At 39.4% G+C, this 26,521-nt stretch overlaps 1 protein-coding gene, 1 long non-coding RNA gene and 1 pseudogene across 25 annotated transcripts in view; 1 reads left to right on the top strand and 2 right to left on the bottom strand.

Moving 5' to 3' along the window:
- The window catches only part of NCAM1 (neural cell adhesion molecule 1), a 316,585-nt gene extending 293,254 nt beyond the window's left edge, over nucleotides 1-23,331 (bottom strand). For 6 of the 24 annotated variants that reach the window (XM_054438636.2, XM_054438644.2, XM_054438645.2 and 3 more), the window contains exon 1: nucleotides 22,964-23,152. In XM_054438636.2, the coding sequence (XP_054294611.2) occupies nucleotides 22,964-23,015 (52 nt within the window). In that variant the 5' untranslated portion in view covers nucleotides 23,016-23,152. Of the gene's footprint in view, nucleotides 1-22,963; nucleotides 23,196-23,215 lie in introns of those variants that run through there. The other 18 variants (XM_063671428.1, XM_063671430.1, XM_063671431.1 and 15 more) reach the window with 7 other exon arrangements.
- On the bottom strand, nucleotides 7,187-7,254 carry LOC129009116 (U7 small nuclear RNA; annotated as a pseudogene).
- On the top strand, nucleotides 21,169-25,212 carry LOC134740280 (uncharacterized). Its single transcript, XR_010127636.1, has 3 exons — nucleotides 21,169-21,424; nucleotides 23,151-23,368; nucleotides 23,781-25,212. It is a non-coding gene; the product is annotated as an uncharacterized LOC134740280 (long non-coding RNA).
- Nucleotides 25,213-26,521: the final 1,309 nt, after the last annotated feature.

Genomic DNA, 26,521 nt, shown 5'->3' with positions numbered 1-26,521 from the left:
CAACAGTGCTAATCATTAGAAAAATACAAATCAAAATCACAATGAGAAAGCATCTCACACCTGTTAGGATGGCTTTTGTCAAAAAGACAAGAGATAACAAGTGTGGGTAACCATGTAGAGAAATGGGAACCCTTGTACACTGTTGGTGGGCATGTAAGACTGCTGCAGCCACAGTAGAAAACAGAATGGGGGTTCCCAGAGAAATTAAAAATAGAACTACTATATGACGCAGAAAAATATCCCTCTTCTGGATATGTACCCAAAGGAAATGAAATCACCACCTCATGAAGATATGTGCACTCCTATGTTCACTGAAGCATTATTCACAATAGCCAAGTTATAGAAAAAACTATCCATTGACAGATGAATTTTAAAACTCATATATATATATATGAATATTATTCAGCCTTTAAAAAGAGGGACATCCTGCCATTAAGGCAATACAGATAAACCAAGACGACATTATACTAAGTGAAATAAGCCAGACACACGAGGAAAATACTGCATGATCTCATTTATATGTGGATTCTAAAACAAACAAAACTAAATACATAGAAACAGAGTAGAATGGTGGTTACCCAGGCAGGGGTCAGGAGAGGAGCTAATGGGAAGATGTAGGTCAAAGGGTACAAAGTTGCAATTATGGAGGAAGAATAAGTCTAGAGACCTAAAGCACCACATGATGACCAGGTAATAATGTTGTATTGTATGATGGAAATATGCTAAGACAGTAGACTTTAAGAACTCTATTCACAATACATACATACATACATACATAAAGGTGACCATGTGAGATGACAAATATGTTAATTTGCTTGACTATAGTAATCACTGTTATGTACCTGTATATCAAAACATAATAGTTAACACCTTAAATATTAAATAAGTAAATAAATATGGAAATCCTGCAAAATGCAGAGCCAACACATTCCAAGTTGATGAGGAGCATGGTCATTTGACCAATTACTTGCACCGAGCTTCTATTTCTCCATTTGGCTACCATGATAAACCAATATAAACTCCATTTTCAGTCTGGAAATCTTGCCAAAGACAGAATTGAGTTCTGATACAACCTGTCCTTACTGAACCCACATTAGATGCCAGCCTTCTTCTCTGGGCTCCCATATCATCTGCTTAATTGTCGGTTCTTAAAACTTTTCTAGGATGGGCATTAAGTTCCCCCATCTTCCTGGGAGAAGAATTCACCCTCTTCCTAATTGAAAAAAAAAAAATCCAAATTTTTGTTCATTTTCATGATTTCTCAAAATCATTTTCTGTAGCTGTTTATGGATTTATTTACAATTCTCCTGCTATCCTGGAATATAATTTCATTAATGCCTGAAAATTTGAAATCAATGAGAGCTACACAATCTTTCATATATCAGCTATGTTATTACCAAAAGCACTAAAAGATACAAACCCCAACAAGAAATTGGTATGGACTGCAAACAAACTTCTTCATTAAAACAGAGACAGAGTGAATTAAAAAGAGAATAAGAATTGAAAGCAGTACCACAATATAAAAAGGGCAGCTCTGTGGTTTTAATTCTTTTTGAAAATATACAAAACAGTAACTTGCTTACATGACTTGGTACTGCTTTTTAATAACTATTACATATGAAAACTGCCCATCTTCAGAGTGTAAGTGCTTGGCTAAGTTCCGTTCCTGGTCCTCTCTGCTTCTCTCTCTAAATGGACTTATCCTTCCAGAACCATCTACTTAAATAACTACAGATTTAGGTCTCTAATGTGATCTCTCCTAAAAACTGTAGACTTCTATTTCCAGCAGTATACCTGGCTTTTCTTCCTAGACAGTCCACTTTAATCTCAGGGTCACCTTGCCCAAGCCAAACTATTACCTTTTTTAAAAAAATTAAAAGTCCCTATTTTCCCCTTCCCCAATTCTGTTGTTAGTGACATTTACTCTTACCATGCGCCTCACCTGAAATCTAAATAATCTCCATTCTTTCCTCTCTTGCATATCCAAATCAGTCACTAAGTTCATCAATCTTCCCTCTGTAGTATTTCTTGCATAATGCCTTCCTTTACATCTCACAATCAGAACTCCATTTCCACCTCCCATCACCTCACACAGCCTCTACAGTAGCTCCTCCTACCCCCTGACTACTGGTTTTCCAGACTGTAATCTCTCCCAGCTTCCAAAAGAAGAGCAACAAATCCAACTTCCCAAAACATGCTCCCATCAAGTCATCCCCAGAATCTACTGCTTGCAATGACCTCCTTACTTCCCCATCTGATGAGCAAGGCCATCCCCAGTTCTTGTTTACTCACTGCCACCAAATCTTTGCATACATTCCCAGCTAGCACCCTTTTTACAAATGAATTCAGATATATCTATTCCTCTTTTAGATCTTACCTCTCAGTCAAAGGCATAAATACATGTAGAATGCAGGAATGAATAAAGGCTACCTACAAGGGGCTCAGAGTGAAACTGAGCCAACTCTGACAACTTGCACCTATGTGCAAGACCCTTTGCTAGGCACTGTAGAGGGTATGAAGATTTGCATTTTGGTTAATCCGGACAAAACCACCACACATAACATCTTATAGGGAAATGCATCCCAATTGCCAAAGTAAGTTACAAACTTCTTGTGGGGGAAAAGTCACATAATGGGCTTGGTGCCACCTGTATCATAAAATAAGATGTCTGTCTGAACAGGCACATCAAAACTTGATTGTTTACTTGAATAAACATTGAACTCACTCTAAATAAAAAAGAGAGCCACCTAGTGAAAGGCAACAACTAATTTTATTTGTATGCAAAAAACCTTTGAACTTTAACCTCCATCTCTATGTCTAAGATGTCTTATTTTTAAAGACTGATTCTTATCTGAGATGTTCGCAAATTTTCTTTTAAAGAAGTTAAATAAGATGAACTTTCAAAGATTCTTCGAATTCCTTAATTTCCTATGGGTTAGCTCCCTCTGCATGGCTACTCTAAGTGATTGTGGGAATAGTTGCACCAAATACACCAAAGCATCCTAGTGGAAAATTTGCAAGCGATCTACAGCAGTTCCAGTTAGCTCAAGACCACTAGTAAAGATTTGTGCTTTTAGTGAAAGGGCAGTCACATAAGATATTCTTTACCAGTATTCTAGAAAAGCAATGTGGTGTTAGCCCAACACAATACATGCCATCTAAGAATTATGTAACCATTTTCATATTAATCACTGCAGAATTATCGAATTAATATTTTATTTAAGACTACTGAGGAGGACGTTTCTCATGACAAGAAATACATCTTAAATCCATCTTAGCCTTGCTTTAAAATGCAACCGTATCTATTGTGTACCGCTTTATGATGAATGGGACAAAACCCAAACACTTTTCTTCTGCAATCCATGAAGGAAAGATTACAAAATACTGGGAAACATCATTTCGTTTTTTTTTTCTATGCACAGAGAATGAATGATAAGCCTTAAGCTATCAAAATGGTGATGAGGAGAAGAGATTGACAATCAGTGCATACAACATAAGATACTACTGTAGTAATATGGTAAAGCTATTAGATATGTGAAAGGGGTGATTCTCCTCTACATTCACTTATCCTCTACATTCAGCTCCCCAGAATAAAAGGGAAAATTTTCCCCAGTCAAAATACATAAATGGAAGACATAAATGTTTCCTCTCTCCTAGAAGACAGACAGAAACAGATGCTTCCAGGTGCTAGGCATTTTCCATTTTGCCAGGGGTAATCTTAGCATGCTCACATTCAATAGTTCTTTGAGGAATATCCAAATAAAATTATTTTAGCTATTCTCATGAAGATATAATACCCACAATCTAAAAGTTAGTAAGAATTAAGGATAAATATTAACAAGTGCTAGGATTAAAATAAACCTTCATAGGGATAAAAGACTACATATTGGGTATAATGTACACTGCTCCAGTGACAGGTGCACCAAAATCTCAGAAACCACCTCTAAAGAACTTATCCATGTAACAAAAAACCACCTGTACCCTCAAAACTATTGAAAAATAAATAAATAAACCTTCATGGTTACAAACAAACAAACAAACAGCTAACACAATTAAGGATCTCACATTACTAAAATGCTGAATCAAGGCTCAGCCATGTTGTAGTATGTATCAATACTGCATTCCTTTTTATTTCCCAACAATATTTTATTGTATAAATATACGACATTTTTTGGTCCATTCATCAATTGATGGACATTTAGGTTCTTTCCATTTTTTGACCCTTATTAATAATGTTCCATGAACATTAGTGTACATGTTTTTATACGGACATACGTTCTTACTTCTCTTGGAAGAGCAGAGATGCTGGTTCATATGGTAACTCTGTTTAAGAACTGCCAGACTTGTTTTCCAAAGAGGCTGCACCATTTCCATTCCCATCAGCAGTGTTTGAGGGTTCCAATTTTTCCACAACATTATTAACACTTGCTGTTATCTGTCTTTTTGATTCTAGCCATCCTAGCGGGTGTGAAGTGGTATCTCACTGTGGCTTTGATATACATTTCCCCTGATGGCTAACGATGTTGAGCATCTTTTGGCCATTTGTCCTTATGGGCCATTTGTATATGTTAGCTCTGGATTTTTCATAGATGCCCTTTATCAGGTCAAGGAAGTGCTTTCTATTCCTTGTTTAATGAGTGTTTTCATCCTGAAGGGGTGTCGCATTTTGTCAAGTGTGTTTTCTGAATTTAGAGGTGATCATGTGGTGTTTGATACCAGCTGTTTTTGTTTTGCATACTTATGAAGTCTACACAATTCTAAAACTGTGTTATGCATTTCAGATTTTTATAAAAAGGTTCAAATTTAAATGAAGTATAAATCCTAAAAATTATGTCCGTTAAACAAAAATTATGGGAGCCCATTGTTTTAGACTGAGCTTCTGCACCCGACCCCAAGAGACCAGACCAAACCAAAATGGAGTCACTCAGGCTAAATGCCATATAATCAAACTGAAACTTTAAAGAAGCAGATAGATCCCAAAACAGATTGGGTTTTCCTGAAAACAGGAGATTCCAGTCAACCTGAGTCAGTGCAATAAAGATGTCTCCTCTGCTTTAACTTGCAAAAAAGTCACCGGAAGTAACCCGATGTTAACCAGTTTTTTTTTTCTATAGTTGTTTCCTTGTTCCCACTTTTCAAACCCACTGTTCTGCCATTGCTCAGTGGGAGCTCTCATTCTATTTTGTTGAATGGAGGCTGCCCCAATTTATGAATCACAAATAAAAGACAATTAGATTTATAACTAAATTCGTTGTAATTTTGTCTTTTGACATGTCTATAATAAACATTTGGATAAGTACATCAGTAATATTTTGGAAAAAAATTTATTATGAAACCTATATAAGGACTTTTGAATGGTAAAAATTATAGTTTTTTTTTCTTTTTTGTTCTACCAGTCTAATTTTTTATGGTTCTACTTTTTCAGACTACTTCTTGGCTACTTCTGTTCTTCAGAACAGCAACCCAAACACAACCAAAGTCTATGGACCACTCTACATAAGCCCAAATTAAGCACAATTTCCATGTAGTTGAATATTACAGAAAGCAATTCAAATAAAATCGAAATGGTGTCATCAGAGGATCTGTGTTCAACAGTCAAAATCCAACCAAATCCATACAATAGTAAAGAGGATAATAACAAGTAGTTTCACAGATAGTTAAATATATCTAAGCCAAGTGGTTTTTAGGAAACCTGTATGAAACTTTTTAATTCAGTTAACTACTTTCTAGTATTTAACAAAATCATTTAAAACAATAAGCTTTGTCTCCATGATTATACACAATCATTTTGTCAAAATATGTGAACACAGACAATGACATATTTTCCCCCTTGTGAAATTCAAATCTACTTGGAAATGCCGTATTCTGTGCAGAATTTTTCAAAAGATGCTAAAAATATGTAAAGTATATTAAACCAGTCCAAAGTAACAGACCTCCAAAATAATTAATGTACATTTTGAGGTTTTGGAAACTGTACTGGCTAATGTGGCTGTTGCCAGCTAGAACTAGGAGATCAGGAAAAGCTTTCATGAAGAGTGTTTTACCATAGAAGAGAAACATTATAAGTAGCTCATCTTACACAGTCTTATTAAAAGAAAGCCTCACTAATATTAAGAACATTTCTTCTCTTTATTCTCAATGTTTACATTCAACCACTGAGTCTTAAAATACAATGAACAAAAAAACATGCCATTATTACTAAAATAATGTCAAAAATATCATTTAAAATCAATTTGGGGGACAAATATCTTCCAGGCATTAGCCGAATCACATATTTTCTAAAAACAATAACACTTAAATACAATTTGCTTAATTTTGGGTTCTGTGTCCCCATCTCACCCCACTCCCAAAACCCAAGCTACTTATATTTAGATTTTTTGGTTCATGTTTAATTCTCCTGAGATTTCCAATATGGCATATATTCTCAGAATTTCATTCTACCTGTTTTTGGATACATAACAAGGAGAAAATGCTTAGAAAATTATAGAGATGTACAAGAACATTGCATCATAGAAAGATGAGTCACTTTCCTCTTCACCCCAACGTTCAGGATCCTTACACGCTGGGATTGCACCACATGCAATGCAGTGGCCAAAAGGGACTCTTCTTCCACAAAACACTGCACTAATTCTCCAGTATTCAGCTTTTCCACTTGAATAGAATAAAAACCCTTTTGAGAACAACAATTACAATCCCCCCATTTTTTTTCTCAGGCGCACTATTGGACTTCTTAGTGCATGCACAATGCAAATAAGGCAAGCTTCCTTTCACAGAGTGATTAATATGCAAAGACAGCCTGCTTTTTTAGTAGGATGTGAAGAACCACCAACAAGCCTTTCTAAGCCCAGAGGTTTCTACAATTATTTCCACTGTTTATTTTTAAACAGAAGATTACACAATAACACCAAGCGCTGTAGCTCTAATTTGCCAATATTTTGTAAACAATGACAATTTAGATTTTTAAACCTTTTGTATCATATTTAAATCTGTGGTCAACTATTGATTCCAATGTATTAATTTTTTTTCCAAATCTAGGAAACTCATTTGTATGGGATAAGACTCAATCTATACTTTTTTATTAAGAAATTGCACTTCATTTTTAAATAGTGAATGATTTGTCTGGCATGAACTTTTGGAAAATGTGGTGATTTTTAAAATTTTTTATAAATTCCAAATGAAGACAAGAAATGACATTTCTTTCATGGTAAAAACCAGAAAATCTGCTAGACAAATTCTAAAAGAGCTGTAGTACTAGAAATTGCATTTTAATAGTAATCCATCTCACTTACATATACGCTTATAAAGATTGCGACTTTTCCAAATTGTTATTAAATCATTATAAGACTGTTTTAATAGAAAATTTAACAAAATTTGTTCAATAAAACAATGCTACAAAGAAAATAATATCTTTGTAGAACAGATTAAACACATATGCACATTTAAGGAGCATTTCTAATCACATTATTTCCTAGGTGATTTTTTTTTTTTTTTTACCAAAGTTTCCAAGAAAAAGCAAACTTATCTGATATGGCGGTTAGGCCTTCCTTAATAAAGATTTCACTTGTCTCATCATTTTTGGTTTTGGACTGTCTTCACCCACAAAGTATCATGACACAATTCTAATCATAGAATTACCTGACATTTGCACCTAATGCTTTAAGGAAAAAAGTCACCAAAAACTCAAACATTTTGCTCTGAATATAATTTTTTAAAATCAATGCATTAAACACCAAAATGCAACTCGATTTTTCTGTTCTTTTTAAAAAACAACTTCTACAGATATAGTTTTAAGATAAAATGTTAGATACGGATAAGACTTACCACATCAAATTGCATTTTAGCCAAAATATTTCAAAAATATATGTAGACCAATACCTATCATGGTCTAAATCAAACCGATCTTCTCGCCAACAGTCCCAAATCCCAAGACACGTGACTCGAAACAGACAATAATATCTACATACCTTCAGGTTTTATAGAATAGATATTAGCATCATTTCAAGAACATCAACAAGTCATTCCAGACATTTTTGTTTCCCTGTGAAGTTCCAGTGTCCAGCTAGTCCAAGGCACTTAAGCACCTGGATTCTCCAGACAGCCGCAGACATACAACCAATCCTACCAAATTAATCTTTAGGTTTAAATTGTTTTCCTCCTTTGTACTTCTAAATTCTAAAAGTTCTCCTCCTTTGTACATTTAATAATTTTCAATTACTAAAAATTTATAATTAAAAAAGTATTGATTTATTTGTTCTAGTCTATAAATAAAAAGATGAAAGTGAAGATTAAACTCACAGTGGAACTCATCATTTTAAATCTCTCATGTTGAGCAAGTTAAGAGTATATAATTGCATACATATTTTTATACTCATTTATCACAAACAAAAAGTTTAGTATTTAGAAATAAATACATAAATTGTTAAAATAACTGCACATATTTATAATTTATGTTTTCTTAAAATATGTCCAATTATACTTTTATTATTGTGACTAAATAACTTTAGCTGGGGTTTGTTTGTGAAAACTATTCTCTTAATATTGCACAGGGCAGCAAAAATATAACTCAGTAATATATTGATTTACCTCCCAGCGACTTCAAAAGGATCTACTGTGAATATCTCTAGAACACCAAATAGTGAATGATTTTTCTGGTTTCCTATTTAGATACAAAACTACCCTTAAATGCCTAAATCAATTATTGTGTGAAATGTTTATATTCTCAAAAATAATGCCTATGTCTAACTTGGTTATAAAGGAATACAAATAATAAAAATATTCTTTTTACGAGAAGGAAGGTAGGCGAATGAACTACCTTCATGACCAGTTATCTTAATTGAGTCTGACAGGTAATTTAAATTCTGATTCCAAAGCCAATTTAGTTCAAAATGACCTCAAATGGTAATCTAGGGCAGTTAACTGACTCACTTTCAATCCCTTATCTTCAAAGAAAATCACATAATGTCCCTTTTTTACTTCATTATGACAGATGGTTTTCTTTGATGAAAATTTTAAATTTTAAACATGTGATGAGTAACTTTCAGTTACATACACAAAAGGAAAAAAACTCTGAGAAAATAACAAATAACTCTTATTTATCATTTTCTGACATTTCAAGATTGTCTTTTCTGTCATCCCACAGGCATAAATATTACAAGTGTAAACAAAAAACTTTCCGAACATGGTCTAGAATTTTTCACAAAGCCGAAGGGTATTCATCTTTTACCTCCAATTCCTAGACCAACTACATAGAACACACGAGTTATTTCATAAATACTGGATTAAGTCAATGTTTCTAGTGGACATTTAACTACCCAACAAGTCTGAGACATGGCCACTTGCCAACGTGTTCATAAAATTGTTCTTGTTCTGATTTGCAAAATCACTGCCAAGTCCACATCTTTCTATCTAAGAAATGTGGAATCTCAGGCCACTTTGGAATCTCTTGAGAATGCTTCAGTTCAGAAAAGTTTCCTCAAAACTCTTTAAATTGTCAATCCCTTGAAGTTGTCTGAACATTCCTCTGTTTGGGTTTTTGCCTTTGATGCACCCCTAGAGCATGTCCCTTTTCCTTTAAGAACTGCAAGCTTCTTTCAGTCTCAACGATCCTACCCTAAAACGTGCAAGATAAAATATTTCAAAAAAGATTTTAAAAGTCCGCTTTGGACTTTAGCAATTAGAAACCCTGAAGGAGATAGGTCATCAGTGGGTTCTGAGTCTGCTTCAAAATTAAAGTCAGTAGAGCCTCTCACACCACTAATTCAAACACACACACACATACACACACACACACACACACACACACACAAACTGTAAGCTACAGGAGGGTGGCAGCCATATATCTCTTCTCCCATACTCCCCTCACCCCAGCAGAAGGCTCAATTTTTATAAATAGAGAGATTGAACCAGATGCACTTTGTCCTTGTGTATACCAGACTTTGTTGAGGGCAGAAGCACCCTACTGAAAATAGGAGAATTAAATGAAGTCTAGACTACAGAAGAAAAAAATACCCCCCAATCCATTTCTTCCTATTCAGCTTAGAGAAAAATAGTAGTCGGACTTATACCCTGCCTGCTGCAAAATTTTTGATTCTCTTAAGTCCATCAGTCCAAAAGAAAATGTAAGTATTCATGAATATACATGGATGTCCCCCACCCAATAAACCAAGTTTCTGCACAGTCGTTCAGCGTGACACCCCACACTGAGCCCCACAGCTCTTCAGGGTCTCACTCTTTACTAATAGGCAGCCAGGGATCATTAGAATTTGAGGAGTTAAATGAAACAACATGAAACACAAAAGGAGATACGACAGCAAACATAATAAAGAGAAATTCAGACAAAAAGAGACAAGAAGCAAGAGAAATGTTATGAACTCCTCAGCGATATGAAAGATATTGCATCAAGAAAGAAAAAGACGCTATGCTAGCTCTTCAGAGGCTTCTTTCCCTTACTTCTTCATTCTTCATGTTTCAAAGAATCAGGGTTGCCAGGTAAGTGACTTCCAGATTAATGAAGTGTCACCAGTATGATCTTTAGCAGCAACCATTATTGAAATATACTAAATTTTATGGCTCAACCATTATAGTGAATTGACAGGTTTGATATTAACCCTATGCAAATGGAAGGGAGAATCTAGATAAACCACTTTTAATTTTTTAAATATTAATTTTCTCAAAATCAAGATCTACTAGGCTTTGCTTTCACAGGAGGTAAAACAGCTCCACAATTAAGCATGGCATTTCCAACTCAGTTGCAACTCACAGTGATCCTGAACTCTCAGATAATGAAAAATAAATGGAAAATGTGATTCTCATTAGAATCAATACTTAAATCCAACACGAATTGTATATCCCTTCACTGTGAACTTTAGCAGAAAGAAAGGATATGGGAAAAAATTTACTGAGCTCACTATGTGCCAGACAGTTGTATAAACTACCTCATTTCATCCTCACAATAACCCTATTAGTTGGGTATTATCCCTGATTCACAGATAAATAAACTGACCGTTGGAGATTAAATAACTGGCTCAAGGTCATGAAAAGCAGGAAAGTCACGGTTCGAAATGTGGGTTTGATACCAAAGGTCCATGGGGCACCCTGTGCAGTATGCATTGCCTCCAACCCCAAAAGGAGATACTAAATTCAGAAAGAAAGAAAATTTATAATTATGTACCCAAACCAAAGAGCTTTCATTGGATTTCCATCTTCTTATGCCCATGATAACAGGCCTTTAAGGCTGCTTAAAATACACCTTTATGGTGTACTGTAAGTCCGATTCTTATATAGCAATTGCAGCTTAACTGGTGACTGGCAGCCTCTCTTGTGAACAGAATGGACACTCAAATTGAAAATGAATAAAAGAACATTAGAAAAGTAATCAATCACTCTTGTGCTGATCTGATAAAAACAGCACATCCAATTTGTGACATGCAGAAGAAGCTTCAAAAGATTTTGCTATAGAAACGTTTTTTAAAGGTCTAGAAATAAATGTATGAATACCACGGGCAATGAGGTAAGAAGACAAAACTGAATCTAAAAATAATCAACTCATATGATAAATGAAGTCACTGGGGAAAACCCCTAACTTTATTCATTTCCTCTAATAACAGGACATAATATGTCTAATAACATATTATGCTATTTATGTCTAATAACAGGACATAAAATTGCCCTGCTGTCCTTCGCAAAGGTTGTGCATCACCTCTCCCCTCCCTCTGGCTCTTTTCCATGGTAATGCATAGTTCAATAAGCCCAGGAAGCTTCATCATGAAGCCGTCACCCGAACTAGCAGCCCTCCTTTCCTTCTTTCTTTGCCAAGTGTCCTGGACATCAGCTCTTCCTCAATCTTTGACTCTAAGTAAAGAACTTGAATTTCACCATTCAACTGAAATCCCTCTGACATCACCACTCTCCTCTGACACAAATTCCAAGTTTCTACTTAATTCTCACCTACTTTATACTTTTAACCAGCCTTAGTACTGCTGCCCTTGTTTTTACTGCACTATTTGTTTTGCAAAGCAATATGTGCTCATTATCAAAAACTCAGACAACATAAATAGTGATTTACTGTCTTCCAGTCTTGATTACAGGGTGAGTGAAAGACATGTTTTTTAACAAGATTGGGATTATACCTATATATACTATTTGTTTCCAACTTTCTTTCACTTCACTTTATTATACTTTTCTAACCTAGGCTTTTGTGCCACTAAGCTCTGGTTCTCTTCATTTGTTCACTATTACCTTCCGAATTATAGGCAAGATATCATTCTGTGTGCTACATAAACACTGCCACATAAATACTTGTGGGCATGATAAAAACCCCACAAAGTACTGACCATAACTCATGGTGTTTTTCTCTTCACCGAACATATAAAAATATAGATTACTACCATCTTTGAGTCTTCCTGGTCTCTTTAACCGGGCTTCCTCCATTCACCTCCCAAACATGGAACACACATACTTACCTCATCCACCCTTCCTCTCAGCAGAGATACATTCTTCCTTCAAAGTCTCCTTCAACTCTCACCTAAAGCTGTGTGAATTCTCCAGTGTCTGCATATTTATTTCATTCCCTCAAGCTTATAACTTTAAAGAGCTTTCTCTCTCTCCGTCGTCTACCATTTGGGATCCATCATCCACCCTTCCTGGTTGCTTTGTTATTTCTAACATCTCAGCTATGCCCCTTTTATCCTTATCCAAAGTCATTACAAGTGTGTCTTTCCAAAATTATCTGCTTTAGAAAATATATCACAGTTGGGTTTCTTTAATCTAACAAGGACCTCTGGCAGTACATAAAATTTGATTTTTATATAATTTTCAGCTACATGTCTACTAATAGAATGTACAGCTGTAACCACCCTCTGGTTCCCAGGCAATATTTATCCTGACTCTGAAACATTAAGTGCCTCATATTTTGGCTGTAGATGCTACCCGGTATTCCCAGGTATCTTTTCATTCCCAAACAGACAGTAAGCTCTGTAAGGTCAAGGTACCATATTTAGGGCACAGTGATGTGCACCTTCAGTCCCAGCTACTCAGGAGGCTGAGGCAGGAGCCCAGGAGTTTGAGGCCAGTCTGGGCAACACAGTGAGATACCATTTCAAAAAAAGGTATAACATTTAGAGTTTGATTTGTTTTGTTTTTTTCACACCCTGTCGTTAACTGACTGCTTAGATGCTCAATACGTAACTTTGCTGTCATTTCTTCCTCCCCACCCTCACAACCCATTCAGTTTCTATTCTATACCTTCTGACGTACTCTCACCCCACTACAGACTGCTTCACCCTTCTCTTTGATCCTACATTCTTCCTTCGATGACAGTAGCTTCCAAACTCTTTTGACCTGAGCCAAAAGAATGTATTTTCCACCACAACCAAGTTACATATTACACACAGAGAGAGAGAGAGAAATTGAGGTACTCAAAGCAGTACTTACCCTTATATAAAACACTCTCTTTTTCCACTTCTTCCCTCCTTCTCTCCCTCCTTCCTCCCCTTTTTCCTTCCTCTCTCACTTCTTTCTTTTTTAATGTATATGGAAGCCCGTTAAATAGATTTCATCATCCATAGTTTGAAAAATACTGACCTACAAGTTAAGGTATTAGGAGGCCCAAACTTTTTCTAAAACCTAACCTGTCCCTTAATTTCTCCATCATATTTACAGTACCATGATTATTTAATTTCCTCAAGTTTGTAACTTCAAAGATCTTTCTTCCTCTCAGTCATCGACCATTTGGGATCTATCATCTACCCTTGGTTGCTTTGTTATTTCTAACATCTCAGCTATGCCCCCTTTATCCTTATCCAAAATCATCACAAGCGTATCTTTCCAAAATTACCTGCTTTAAAAAATATATCATAGTTGGGTTTCTTTAACCAAACAAGCACCTCTAGCAGTACATAAAATTAGATTTTTATTTATCTTTTCAGCAACTTGTCTACTAATAAAATGTATAGCTGTGAAATATTTCATTTACAATGCATTTCCCATATATTATCTTATTTTGTTCTTATATTCAATTGCAGAAGTTACAGTTCAAAGAGGTAACATAACTGATATAAATTCACTTGGCTAGTTAGTAGCAGAGCAACTTCTTGAACCCAGATCTTTTGAATCTAAGCCCAATAGTATCCTTTCCATTAGTACAAGTGCTCCTACTAATTAAGCAAGATACTTTCATTGGACTTCACTAGCCTCCCTTCTCCTAGTATCATCTAGTTGATGTTTCACACAGCAATAAAAATCCTTTCGTTAGCCCTTCATTTTGTCTGACCACCATAGTGGATGCTATATAAAACCAGAATTCCCTTCAAGTGCTGCAATGAACTCTATGAATTTGTTCCTACTTAACTCTCTGCTAATTCCCAGCTAGTCCCAAACATAGAGCCTGGGCAGCACACGCTCAGTTGCTATTGCTAACTATCCTCTTAAACATATATATATATATTTTAATTTCTCTATCATCTCCAGCAGGACTCCTCTCCTTTATCTGACATTTAAGATTTAAATATGGCTTGCCCCAAGATCCAGCCTTTAACTGCTCTTCAATAGCAATTCTTTGGCCAGATCCATCTCATCCTACAGGAAAACAGGCCCTCTCTCCCTATTTATCTTCATATCCGTGGAGGTCCAGGTCAAGTTCTAGCTTTTCTATACCTTTTTTCCCCCCCAGACATTAAAACCAATAGACATGATTTTTGCCTCTCAATTTTCCCAGTTATTACCTGCCTGCTTCATTCGGGCACTTATTGATACAATATCTTTCATGATTTCTTCGCAGCTTGAACTAAGCAAAAGTGCTTCCTCTCCAACCACCTGAAAGGGTCAGTATAGTAACCTTAAATTTATTTTATTTTTCCTCTAAGCCTCTAGCACAGAACTTTGCACATCATATTCAGAGTACTGTACACCTTTTTAAACAAACATTTCAAATAAAATATCTGACCACGGGGAACTTTTTTAAAGCACATAATGAGTACATACTTTATATCTGCTTTACATATGTGGTTTTATTTCAGCTAACCAAGACCCACAAGGGAAGTGTCCTTGACCCCATTTTACAGATGGGGAAACAGGCTCAGAACGACAGCAACTTGTAGAATGGCAGGACGCTTCCTTCAGACCACAGCTCTGAATAGTGCCCTTCCTCCCCATCACTCCTCCCACACTTTGGTCAGACTCAGTCCAGAAGCCACAGGAACTCCTGTTTGCTTGGCATGTATTCAGATGCTATATATACTCAAATTATCCTTGCCTTAGAAAAGGATAAAATTCAGACAACGAATGCAAGTTGCAGTCCCAGCTCCACCTGCATAAGTCACTTAACCTTTCTCAGGCTCAGTTTCCATTTAAAGACTTACAATCTGGACTTGCAGAATTTTTTTTTTCTCCTTATCTCTGGCTACTCCTCCCCACTACTCTCACACTGTTCCCCATGTACAACCAGATTCAGATCTCAACCACTGCTCAGGGTGTCTGCTCTGCCCAGATCACCCCTTCTTCCTGCTCCATCTAATGAAAGCAACTCTTTCCCAAGCCCAGCTTGAGGGAGTCCCAGGCAGAATTAATTGCTTCCTTTCTTGTGGCCCAACAGCATTTACTTCATGCCTCTATTTTTAAGTATAGTATGTCTCTCTCCCCTCCTTCCAGGTGGTAAGCTCTAAAGGCAGATGTATATTTTCCTGGACTTCATAACGTGAAACTCCACACAATTCCTGAAGCTATCTGACCTTCTCCAGACTTCACAAAGTTTTGTTGAATTAAGGAATTCAGGAATGTTTGTTGTAATTCAACATTTGTTGAATTAAGTAGTCAATCAATCATGCCCTAAAATGAGAATACCATCTGTTCTTCCTATTTCACAGTTGTTTAAATGTTACATCTTCACCTCCCCAACCACCTAATCCCCCTTGATAATCTCTCATCCTGGGTTTTTCTTAGACTTGAATCTGAATATGTAATTATAAATGTATGTGTTACTTTTTAATGTCTATATTTCTCTGTACTACTAGACTGGAAACTCCATGAAAACAGGGACAATGTACATTTAGTTCACCGCTCTATTCCTGACACCCAGCACAGAACACGTACTCAGTCAATATTTACTAAATAATTAGTGTGAAGATTAAGCACATATCAAAGTGTTTTGTAAACCATAACGTGATGATTAAGATATAATTATTGGTATTATATATCCAGTTTATCTCCTTTTAGATAGCTAAAACAAAATCTTCAGTCTCCTCTCCAATATCATATGCCTTTAGCTGGCAAAACTACTTCTTGCCCTGCCAATCGGGCACTTACGTCTCACTCATTTGAATAATAATAGCAATTGCTTTATTTTCTTCTAGTTAGTAATTTACAAGAATATCGGCAGTGACAAATATCAAATCAGCTCAGATCTCATTTAAGATTTTCTGTCAAATAAAAGTGAAATACTTCTTTCTAAAGATGACTTTGACTTCAATATATGATTCTAATCTTCAAAGCACTACACAAACAACCTCTATGAGGTCCACGTTTAATAAACTGGAACGATTAGTTTATATTCCCAAGCAAGTGGGTCTAAGTGGACAAAAGGATAGTTGCTAAAGAAGGGCCAGAAGTTTTCAGGGTTCCTCAATTGCATGGACTCCTTCCAAGGCTCTGGGGGACTGGGACTTGGCAATGTGTTATCATGGTCATGTATTCAACTAAACTTCGCAAAAGCAAGAAGAGTTTTATATTTTCCTTAAAGAAGGCCCTCAAAATTATATACCCTTCAGGCCCAACAAAACCTAGATCCACCCTTATGCTGACGGTTTTCAACCTCATAATCAGGCCATTTTTTTCTCTGAAGTATTCACAACCAACACGGAATTGCAGGCATATTTAGTGACCAATTTTTTAAGCCTAGTTCTAATCTCTGAAGGAGTCATGTTATCATAATACCCTTTTTAAAATCCTTCTGAAAAGAAGGCACTATGTCTAAATAATTTTTTCCAGATCCATATATATCCTTCTTGCTCACTAATGAACACTGCTTACATGCACTGAAGTCCTAAGATCTCTAAAATATTTATAACTCTAACAAGTAGGCATTAGTAATTTTCCAATCTCACGGAAGAGGAAACTGAAACTTGGAGGAGTTAAATCATTTGTCCGAGATCAGACAGCTAGTAAGGGATATGTCTGGGGTTTCAACCCAGGGTTATCTACCTCTCTTAATCTCTAGTCTCTACTACTCCGAAGGTTCCCTGACAGCAGAAATTATGTCATCTCACTCCTTTTAATTCCCCACAGAGCAGATGATAAAAAGCTGGCACTCAATAAACATATTTGATCAACTATTTAAGAGAATACCTAATGTAACACAATCTCAAACAGTGTGACATTACTACGAATATTCTTAAATGATGAGGTAATCAGATACCAAAGGAGGAGATTAATGTACAACAAAAGGCATTTTACACCTTATCTCAGGAATGACGCCAAATAGAAAATGGAAGATCAGCTGTTACCCGTGTTTGCAGCTACAAATCAAAAAGTCCTCAGAGTACGAAGTGGAATATAGGTTACATAGAAGCCTTTTAAATCATATCAGCCGTGCAATCTTTGAATTCAAGAAAGTGTTACATATATTTGGAAGAAAATAGAATGCATAATGGGTTTATTACAATCTGTTTTTCAAAAGCACACATACACAAGATACACCAAATGGCTTATCCTTTTAGTGCAGTCCTCTTGGAGTCTCCAATTGCTTAGAAGCTAAATTAACACTGCAGGAAAGGAAAAGTTGTCTACCCAACTGAAAATCCGTTAACTCAGCGGCTGCATGTAGACATGGCCTGAGCACGTTTTAAATGTAATGTATTGAAACTGCCTGAAAGGCCGCCATTTGGCACCCAGACCAACATCAAAAGGCAATGCTCCTAATGAGCATCTGCAGCTGAGAGACAGTATTTCAACAACATGAAATGAAAGGGCATAATGGCACCACTGCCAACGCCAAATAATTTACATCCCTTTACATCAGCAAATGGTTTTAAGGTTTGGCCCCAAGAGTTAATAACAAAAGAGGCTAGAGGCAACAGGACTATGACCTTCAGATTGACTTCTGTATTCTATTACCCTATAGTAAGTAGTAAGCATATCTACCCGTATTGTTAAAAATGGTTTCACTACAATGTTTTCGAATAGTAAAAACTCTGGAGCTCATAGAAACCTAATCATTAGGATTCAGAGAGGTCCTTGGACATTTCCTCCTTCCTAAGAGACCATCTCTTACAGCATTGTTCAGAGTGACTGAGTATATTATGAAACGTGTAAAATTTTCTTCTTCCGAATTTTACTTAGAATTCTTTCTTTTTAACCAAAGGAATTTTCACCTTAGTGACTTTTATTAAAAGCTCAAATGACCTCATTTTATACAGCCACGTGATTAATGTTTTCAATTTTGTGTAATTTGTAACCTAGTTTTAAGATCAGTAAAATGCTCCCTATAATGTGCTGCCATTTCTTTTAAAGTTCCAGACATTCCTTAGTCTATATGTTATAACTGCTAAATTGAAAAATGATCAATTATGGAATTTACATTAAAATATTTATCTTGACACCAGAAAACATGTGTGTGCTCAAAAAAGCAATGCTGAACTGGTGCAGGAGAGCCTTTATAAAATGTCTTTGTCTCCTCCTAGTCTATGACTCTTCCCGCAGACTGACAGGGGCAGGTGCGATCCCTTCTCTCCCTGGCTTGCCAATTGGTTCTGCTCTCCATCACAAGCTCAAGATCCTAAAAGTGCAACCCATTCTTTAGCAACAGGTACTCAATCACTTATGTTACACTAAGTCAGAAAGGACTGTCTGTAAAATGTCTTTGGAAGTCTGCCAGTAGTATTGAAGCCACTTTCAGTCTGGAGAGCAGCCACAGTTCTTTAATACTAAAGACAAAAATATGAGAAATTTATCAAACTCATACTCAACAGAGGCTTCATCACCTTGAAAAATTAAGTGGTTGCATCAGAAATTCCAGAGTCCATTATTTAAGCAGTGTAAATTTTACAAAATGCTCTCTATAATTTGAGAAACTGGGTTCTGTAGTGAACAAAAACATGTCTAAAGATTAGCTTTTGAGTGACAAAATGGTGCTGTTTATTTTGAAAGGCAATTAAGACATTGTTCCTTGTGACAGAAAAATACAGATATAGGTTACTTCCATTAAATTACATATTACCTATCTGAGGAATTCAATTACTGATAAATGGATTCCAAACAGAAGCACTGTTCAAAACTTGGAATTTGGGGGTGCTACAGACTAATTTCTCCTTCTTATTGCTGCCTTCAGTAAACACCCACATCCCTTACAAATAGCACACCCACACTTTTTTTTTTTTTTTTTTTTTTAGTTTTGATGTGGGATTTTTTTCTTTGCAATTACTATCTTCATTCTTGAACTATCAAACTCAAGAAACCAGTCACCAGTTAAATCAACATATTCTTACTTTAATCAATTATCATAGTAAGACTTAGAGGAACCTCCTTTACTAAACAAGAATATGTCCTGCTATTTTCTGGTATTCCATTTTTTTTTTTTTTAAATCCTAGATAAAGGTATCTGGAAGGAACTTATCAGGTTCAACAATTTAGGGAAAGAAGGAGGGCGTTCATAAAGCATTAACTTAAGAAAACAATTAAAGACTAATGAAAGCTTAGCTAGGTTAGCAGATCTTTAAGATCTTTATAGAGGGAATAGTAACTCAAAAACTTACATAAATCATAGCCCACACGTCTACAATGTCTGGATTATATTCCCTGTTTTTAATAACTCTGTTGGATTTTAAACAAATTATCAGTTATTAATATTTTTAAATATGCTAGTATTTATTGAAAGAAAATAATCTTTCTACGATTTGGTTAGAGTTGTGAAAGGTTTTCCACATTCTTATATAGCCTTTATTACATTCAGTGAAATTCTGTTTAAAAACACACATTCTCAATCTTAAAATGAAAATCAACAAAAATATATGGCTCACTATAACTGTGCTCACAGTAAACTTTGTGGAAGCGCACCTTAATTTGCTTAGTGAGAGATATTCTATATACTACTTGATTTCAATGTTAGCTTTTGTAAAGTAGCTCTTTGTTCTTAACCGGTGGTATCTTGTTAGAAACCCAGTCCTATCCATTCCTTGACTCTTGCAAGTTTAACTGGCAGAAGACTGTAAAATTATCGAGTAAACATGTGACTTAACCATTCCAGATCGTTCAAGCAAACAATTCTTCAAAACATCCAAAATTTATACTAGAATAAACTCAAATTTACTATGCAATTGCACAACCTTTCATTGTATTTCTAAAGAGCAGAGGACACCAAAAGCGGAGAGGGGCAGCCCATCGGACTCACTTGATATTTTAAGGTTAGCTTGCCTTATATGTAAATTTTCATATGCACCGAGCGGAGCACACAAACTCAGTTACCACTGCCCTGGACATGCTACATTTGAGTCCAAAAAAAAAAAAAAACAACAACCTCAGATATATATACATATGTATATACACTTGTTGTTATATTTTCATTTTCATTCTGACCCTTTGACTTGAATTCTTTGATTTTTTTTTTTAAACTATGGTACAAAAGACATTTTAATGGGAAATTATTTCTCTTCGGAAAACCATTCAACTTCTTTCTTTTGTTAAGCAACCTTGTATGTGTTTCACGTTCTGCCTTCTTCCCATCCTCAAGGTACCGGGCCAGGAAGGAAGGAGGTCGCTTTCATTCCAGGGAATACTGGTTAGAATGCCTCCCCTGCCTGGGCATCCAGGAACATCCCAGTGGGAATTCCTGGGCCTGCAACTTCCGCGGGATCCAAATACTGATGACTGTACCCATCACGATGATGGAAAGGACCGTCAGGCGATCCCCCAAAAGGCCCACCAAATATCCGGGCTCCATTGTCACGCTCCCACCCGGGGGCGAGGAGGTCTCAAAAACACCCCCCTTCCCCCGCCCCATGTGGACAGGTCGCGTCGCGGCACCTACGGGCACCGCGGAAAGCGGCATAACCGGGGTGGCCCCCGCCCAGGTGGCAGCGGAGACCCAGAGCCAGGCCGACTAGGCTTGGTCCTCACCCCTCCCCTCCGGGCCCTGCTACGGCCCCGCCCCGCCGCCAGTAGCGCCCCCGGCCCGCGGCCGGCCGGTCAGCGCACGCGCGTCGGTGTGCCTGCCAGGGTGCCCTCCCCGGCGACACGCTCAGGCCCGGATTCCGCGGCGCGAGAGTGAGCGCTGGCGGGGGCGGTGGGATGCTCCAAGTCGGCGTGAAAGAGGCGAGAGTGGGCGAGCACGGGCGGCCGGACCACGAGCACTCCCGGTGACCACCTAGTCTCCATTTTATTTCCTCGGAAACTGCCGGGCAGGCGGAGGACCCGCTGCAGGGCGGGGTTTCTCTTGGCGGTGAGTGAGCGAGACCGTTAGGCTGGAGCACCGGGAGACTGTCCTGGCAGCTCCTGGCCGCCACCCGCGCCGCAATAAAAGCCTCTCGCGGCTTCCCGCCCAGCCAGCCTCGCGCTGATTGGTCGCCATGGGAGGGACCCGAGTTGGCTGGAGGCGGCGGCCCAGCGCTGCTCCTGTGCCGCCCGCGGAGGGGGCGCACTGGATGCTCCCTGGCCTGCCCCGTGCGCTCCCCAACCGGGGCTCGGCAGTCCAGGGCAGGTACAACGGCACCTGGCAGCTGCGACCGCGACACACCGCCCCTCCGCCCGGCTTTCCTCGATCGCTTCCCAGCACACGCCCCCCGCCCAGAATGTCCGCCCAACCCACCCAGCTCTCTGCGGCCCCTGCTTTTCTTCCTTCCCTCCCGTCCATCAGAGCTAAAGCGCAAATCCTTGGGTGGAGGTGGGGGGATGACAGCTGGAGGGGAGGGTGGGCACGCACAGAAGAATTTTCCAGGGAGGCCGGGATGGAAATAGCCAAAATGAAATGCACCTCCCTCCCCACTGCCGAGGTTCTCTGGGCGGCGGCGCAACCCCCGCCACCCGCGGCAGCATCACTACTGTCTTCCTCCCAGCTCCCTATTGTTCACACTTTGCCAGGATCGGGAACCTCGCCCAAAGAAAGGAGATAGGGCGAGGTGTTTCGGGCGGCTACCTGCCATTCTTCTCTCGCCCCGTGCAACACTGGGCACGCGGCGCGTGTAAAGGCACACGCGCGCACACAAGCGCACACACACCAGGCAGCCCCGATCACGCCCTCCTCGCCCTCCGCCCCTCTGCACTTCCTCCTGTCAAAACGCGGCGCTCGACCCTCCCATCCTTCAGTGCTCGCGGCCGAGGGTAGGCTTTGCAACTAACCAGCAATTTGGCAAATGAAAAACTAACGTCATATCGACTGGGGTGCAACAACGGCCACACAGCCCTGCGATTCTGCCCATTTCGCCCCATTTTGCAAACCGTTATTCGTCTGGGGCGGGGGAGGCAAAGCAGCGATCCTGACTTTATTAGACCCAGGGATATAACGATCCGGGGCGGCTGCCCTAGCCTTATTGTTCACTCTTCCCGGAGCCGGGGCTGACAAGCCACTTCCCCCTCGGAATCCGAGCCCGTGCGGCGGCACCACCCGAGCCGCGACGTCCCCCGCCCCGCCGCCCGCCTTTGGGGAAGGAGCGCTGCCCATCACCAGCGCGGCCGCTGAGTCCCCAGGAGCCGGCCAGCTCTGCTCCCACCGCCGCGGGCGCACAAAGTGGGAAGGGCGGACGCGCCGGAGGGGCGCCGGGCGCTGGCGGCGCGGGGAGGCAACCCCGTGCAGCGCAGCCCAGGAGGGAGCGGGGTTCGGCTGGGCAGCAAGGGCGACGCGCTCCTTTCACAGCTAAACGAAAATGACCAGCCTTAGCAGTCCACGTAAAACCACCCAAAATAATAGCGTTCCTCCTAGGAGTAGGAAGAAGGGGTAATTAGCAAACCAGATTGAGAATTAAAAAAAAAAAAAAAAATGTACCTGCAGTTCCCAGGAAAAACAAAGTCCAGATGAGATCCTTAGTTTGCAGCATTGTAATCTGCTGGCTGGGAGGGATGTTCTTGCCGCGGTAAATTCTGCGCCTCCCCCCTGCAGCGAGTGTGGACGGCGGCAGAGCGACAGACCTAGGGGCAGACAATTGCCAGGCTGAGTATGATTATTTTTGCAGAATTGTTTCCTGCCAGCGGCAGCCGAGCTGCGTTCACGCGCTGATCGGAGAATGAGTGACAGTACCAGCCTCAGCACACTCGCAACTCGGAGATCCTTGCGCTGGCCCGTGTTCGTTTTGATGGAACTGGGATGGGAGCGAGGAGCGGGGGGCGGGGGTGAGAACCTCACTGTGTCCTTCCACCACGCCGGCCACAAATAGTGCCGAACATCAAGGAGGTAAGAGAGACAGGGGAGGCAGATGCGGCAGCCTGCAAAACGCGGCCTGGAGCTTTCGGGGGAGCCGGGCTCTTTCACACGCAGTCTCCCTGGGAGAGCTGGGATTTCTTTTCACACTTCTACCCTACTTCTTCGCAGGCGCTCCTGCTACCCAGCCTTCCTTAATCAGGAGTTTGCATATTTTGATAACTAGTAAATAATAAAAGCAAAATTTTAGATTTGGTTAGGTAAAGTTGTCAAATCCCTCCATTTCGATTCTAAGATCCTTGAAACACAAGGATAACCCAGGACTTAATTTTAAGTGTGGGAAATTAGAACTTTGGAGAGGGATGGGGGTTGTAGTTGCTGGGTGTTGTTTGGATATTGTTTGTTTGTTTGTTTTATCCTAACTGTGAAGTTTGCTCTCCCACAGAGAGACATACAACACCCTTCAGCAGATCCCCTGGGAAGGAGGTGGGAAGAGACTTAAGTTAGAAGAAAACTCCGATGTTTGGAAGAGATTTCCAGAAATAACCCGAAGAAAATGTTTTCCTGTTTATAAATTCTGAAATCTGTGGTCTCTTTATTAAAATAGCCAAGGCTTTTATATAGGTATTATGATATAGAAGCGTCATTAAATAATATTTTCTTACATGGGGACGTGACCTTAATTCTTAAAGATATTAATGTATATTACTGAGGTACCAACACAATAGGCTTTAATTAAAATTCCACCCGTGTTTTCAAAAGTAGGGGGTGGAGAGAGCGGGGTGAAAAGAATCATGTCTCAGCACCTGAAGGCTTGGGTATGTAAGGAACTAATGTGAGGAAGGTGTTCTAGATGTCAGGTTAACCCATTAGCCTAGAACACTGAAACCCTCTAACAGAGGAAGTCTGCATAAGTTCAAAGGCACTAAAGCACTAATGTTACCGGGTACTCCCTTTTTCTTCAAAGGTCGGCCTCCTCACTCCTGTAGCAGATTTTCTGTTTTGTTTTTTTGAGACGGAGCCTCGCTCTGTCGCCCAGGCTGGAGTGCAGTGGCGCCATCTCCGCTCACTGCAACCTCTCTTCCCGGTTCAAGCGATTCTCCTGCCTCACCCTCCTGAGTAGCTGGGATTACAGGCACACGCCACCACGCCCAGCTAATTTTTGTATTTTTAGTAGAGAGGGTGTTTCACCATGTTGGTCAGGCCTGTCTCGAACTCCTGACCTCGTGATCTGCCCGCCTCAGTCTCCCAAAGTGCTAGGATTACAGGCGTGAGCTACCGCGCCCAGCCGCTGTAGCAGTTTTTAAAAATCCATCCTCTGCTGGCAGACCATCCATCCTTCCTTACCGAACAGGCCCCATCTCTTCCCCACTTTCCTCCTCTATAATAGACCAAGTGGGCCACACCAGTACAGTGTAATTATCGGGGACCCCTGAAAAGTATTTCTTCCCCCCAAGTAAATCTTGCACAACGTTTCCTTTGGGCTATTTCTCTCATACCAAGTATAAACAATTCAAAAATACAGAAAAGTAGAAAGAACTAAAATAACCCCAAATCCCACAGATTCCAGAGATACTCATAGATTTTGTCTTCTGTATGTGCATATGATTTTTATAATTCACATATTATAGTAGCAATTTGAATCCTGCTGATTTTACCTAACATCAGTATAAGCATTTATTCCTCTGGTTCATTAAAAAGCTTTTCTAGATATTTTTATAGCTATGTAATATTTCTTCATATGGATGATTTTGCAATGGTTTCCCCATTTTTGGATATTTATACTGTTTGTGGAGTTTGATAATATAAATAATGCTTTTTTGAACATCTTTCAACAAATATTTGGGGAGCAACCACTGGGTTTAGCCCTGTGCTGGATGCAATGAATTATATACGTCTTTTTTTAATGATTGCTGTATTTAAGTGTCTTTGATTTCAGACTTCTGCTTCTAACATCTAAAATCACCACATTAAATATTACAGATTTATGTAAATGAATGTTATCAGACTCTTTCCTTAAAAAAGAGGTTTTGATGGTGAGGAAAGATAGAGAGAACAGGCAGGGGGTGGAGTGGAGAGAGTGAAGGTTGGGGCCCCCAAAATAAAAATTTTTCCAATTTTGCCCCTGAAAGTGAGAGACACATTCTTCCCTGCAAACCTCCCTCCTTATAGTCCGTGTCAGTAGAATTAAAAGACTCTTCACTGTTTTTCTCCCAAAATGTCCCTATTTTTAGCTTTTCAATGTAGACAAGTGTGGAAATCCAATCTCACTTGAGCATGACTGAATTTCTTTTTTTTCCCTCTCTCTCTCCAGCCCCTGCCTACCCCGTGTAGTGGTTGATCTCTGTTGTAATGATTCATTCTAGAATGCTGCCCCAGTCATTCCAGTCCACACTCCCGGTATCTCTCCCAAGTTCTTTTAACAGGATATGTCACTTGTCTCCAATTCTGTATATCTCCACTAGTTGGTGCCTACATCTGTGAGCTCTGTGTTGCGTTTCAATCCCTCCCTGATCCTCATTTTAAAATGGGACAAAACTGTGGCCCTCACTGGACCTCTCTCCCCAGAGAGAGGCCCGGGCTGTCAAGCACACACTAATGAGCATCTACAAAGTGAACATCCATGGGATTGAGGCAGAGGAAGGAGACTCCAGACTGTGCTTTAGAGAGAAACTTCTTTAGAGAGGAAGTAGAGAATGGTCTAAGAAGACAGCCACGGCAAGGAGACAAGCTAGGAGGCCATGATAGCTCTGGATGGGGTGACAGGGACTAATTAAGAAAGCGACAGTGGAAAAGGAAGCAAAAAGGAGCCCAGATTTGCAATTCCAAGATAAGATAAGAACAGGTGGACCTGGGTATGTTGTGAAGATGGAAGTATGAGGCAGAGGAAGAAATCCAAGTTCCTTTCATTCATTCAACAAATATTTATGGATTCTCAACTAAGTGCCTGGCACTGCTCTAGACACTGGGGATGTAGCGGTGGACAAAGTAGAGCCTTTGCCCTCATGGGATTTCCTTCTTATGGGGGAAGACAGAGAATAAACCCTTAAACATCTAGTAGTGTACAGATGGTGATAAGTGCTAAGGAAAGCAATAAGGAGAGATAAGGGGACAGAGAGTCTGGGGCGGAGAGGGATTACCATTTTGTTTAGTGGAGCTATACGGGTGTATGTGATAGAGATCTTG

Source organism: Pongo pygmaeus, chromosome 9 (assembly GCF_028885625.2).
Source record: "Pongo pygmaeus isolate AG05252 chromosome 9, NHGRI_mPonPyg2-v2.0_pri, whole genome shotgun sequence".
Classification (NCBI taxonomy): Eukaryota; Metazoa; Chordata; class Mammalia; order Primates; family Hominidae; genus Pongo; species Pongo pygmaeus.
The sequence above is the reverse complement of the archived record's forward strand: the minus strand, read 5'-3'. Positions and strand labels throughout refer to the sequence as shown.